Here is a 2,243-nt window from a genome sequence, read left to right on the forward strand (position 1 = left end):
ACAGTTTGCAGATCTCAGGGGGCTCTCCCAGCCCACCGTATTTGACCCTCATCATAACCTTCTGAGGGAGGGAGTATTGTGCCCATTTTTACAGATGGGAAACTAAGGTTCAGGCAGGTAGAGTTTTCTCAGGATCAGCCGGACTGGAATTTGGGTCTCCCAAGGCTATCTTTGGACTTTACCTAGGGATTTGCCCTAGGGACCAGGCAGCTGTCTGCACTTGCTCTCTGGCCCCTGGGGAGGGAGGACATTTGCAGTGATGACAGAGACTAGAGGAGGCAGGTATAGCTTTGGGCAGCAGGGCTCCTATATCCCTGAGGCCCCTCTGCCCAGCCTGTATGGCTCCCCCGGCCCCTCTTTGCGGCCCCTCTTTGCGATTCCCAAGAATGTATTTATAAAGAATGGGAGGCAAGACCGATCCTCAGGGTCACTCCAACAGGAGACCCCAGAAGCTGGGGGACTGAGAGGCAGTGGGGTCCCTCTGTCCCCACACGTGGGTGGCCACCCCCACTAGGCACCCCTGGTCAGACTGGGTAAGCGTGTTCCAACCAGGCCTCTCTGTGCCTACGGGTAGCTGTCTCAGGGATGGGAATCAAAGACCACTGGCTTCACACTCACCCCATCCCTGCAGGCCGAGACCCAGGCAGGACCTCCCACCTCGGGCAGGCCGGGCCCTGGGGCTAGCCCTCTCATCCTTCCCCGGTGGCCCTAGTCCTCCTTGGGCTTGCGTGGGAGCTGCCGGGCCAGTCTGTAGTCAATGAAGGCCCCAAGGCAGGACCACAGGAGGAAACGAGCCAACAAGATAGCCACCAGCAGGAGTATGAGAGGGTCAGGGCCCGCACTGCCCCCAAACCCCGAGGCCATGCCCAAGACAGGGGGCATGTAGCTGGCAGCCTGGGAACCCAGAACTCAGTCCAGCCTGTGGCCTGCAAGGCCCCCACGAACTTAGAGGGGTGGACCCCGAGGTGCCCCCAGCCACCCAGCAGCCCAGCCAGACTGCAATCCAGGGACCCCTGGCATGTGAGGGGACAGGCCGGGGACGGCTAACAGCCCCTCGGTCGAGAGGCCTGTGGACTATTCATCCAGATGAACGGCTCTCGGGGCGACAATGGCCGCATTGTGGCAGCGGGGGGACGCGAGGCTGCGGGCCGGCCGCCTCTCCCGGCTCCTCCTGCCCGCCAGCGCTGACGTAATCCCCGACACCTCCGGCCGGCAGCTGCTGGGCGAAGCTGGCCACCTTCTCCAGGGCTCTTTCAGCAGCCTGCGCCGTCTCTTCCGGCCCAGCAGACAATCGGGCTCTTTCTCTCCCCAATTAGCTATCACTTCTGGAGGCCAGCGCTGTCCAAGCAGCCTCCGCAGGCTGGGCAGCAGCAGCAGGCCTGGTGGGCGGGGGGCTGTGCAAAAGAAAAGGGAAAGAGGGGGCACCACCAGTCAGCCCAGAGCCCAGAGGCGACCCGGGATGCACCCGGGAGCAATGGGCAGCGCTGACCTGGCCGACGGACAGCTCAGTGCTCACCAGGAAGAACCTGAACCCAGGGAGGACAGGCACCCTAGAAGGGGCCAGCCCCCTGCCCGCCTCCCAGCCCCGGCAGAGGCCTTGGATGAGAGCCCCGGACCCAAGCTGGGGCAGAGCACTCCACAGGGTCCCATCACACCCTCACAGCTGCCTAAGCCTGAAGCGAGGTCCCACCTGTCCTGGCTGTGTGGCCTTGGCAGGTTGTGCAACCTCTCTGGGCCTCGGATTCTTTACTGGGGCCATCCTGAGGACCAAGATAGGGAGGGTGTTTATCTCGTCCATGCCTAGCAAGTGCCTGGTGTGGAAGCACTCCCAGAAAAAGACGACAAAGATGATGCCCAGAGAAGCGCCCCCACACCATTTGTTAGATGACAGCATGTGCCCACCCTCCTCTGCACCCTCACACTTGTGTGTACAAGCACATATGCACACACACACGTGAACATAAGCAAACACATGCATGCACACATGTGCAACACAAACATAGATATGCACACATATGTACATGGGCAAACATGCACATATACACAGGCATTCACACAGGTACACACTCATGCAGGACGTGCACATGGACACATGCTTGCACACATGTCCGTATACCACATAGATTCATGCACACATACGCCTTATCTACAAAGTGGCCAGCTTTCCCAGCAGGTTCGTTGTAAGGAATAAATGCAAGGGGTTGGCCCCATGAAGTGAGACGTGGTGGGTGATGACGGTGCCG

The 2,243-nt window shown here is 60.2% G+C and overlaps 1 protein-coding gene across 1 annotated transcript; it reads right to left on the minus strand.

Annotated features, from left to right (window-relative positions):
• Positions 1–371: 371 nt before the first annotated feature.
• Positions 372–864, minus strand: SMIM38 (small integral membrane protein 38). The gene has a single exon (XM_064288955.1). It carries the CDS (start codon positions 862–864, stop codon positions 709–711), a length of 156 nt encoding a protein of 51 aa, XP_064145025.1. The 3' UTR covers positions 372–708.
• Between the last annotated feature and the right edge of the window lie 1,379 nt (positions 865–2,243).

This window comes from Loxodonta africana, chromosome 7 (assembly GCF_030014295.1).
Source record: "Loxodonta africana isolate mLoxAfr1 chromosome 7, mLoxAfr1.hap2, whole genome shotgun sequence".
NCBI classification, from domain to species: domain Eukaryota; kingdom Metazoa; phylum Chordata; class Mammalia; order Proboscidea; family Elephantidae; genus Loxodonta; species Loxodonta africana.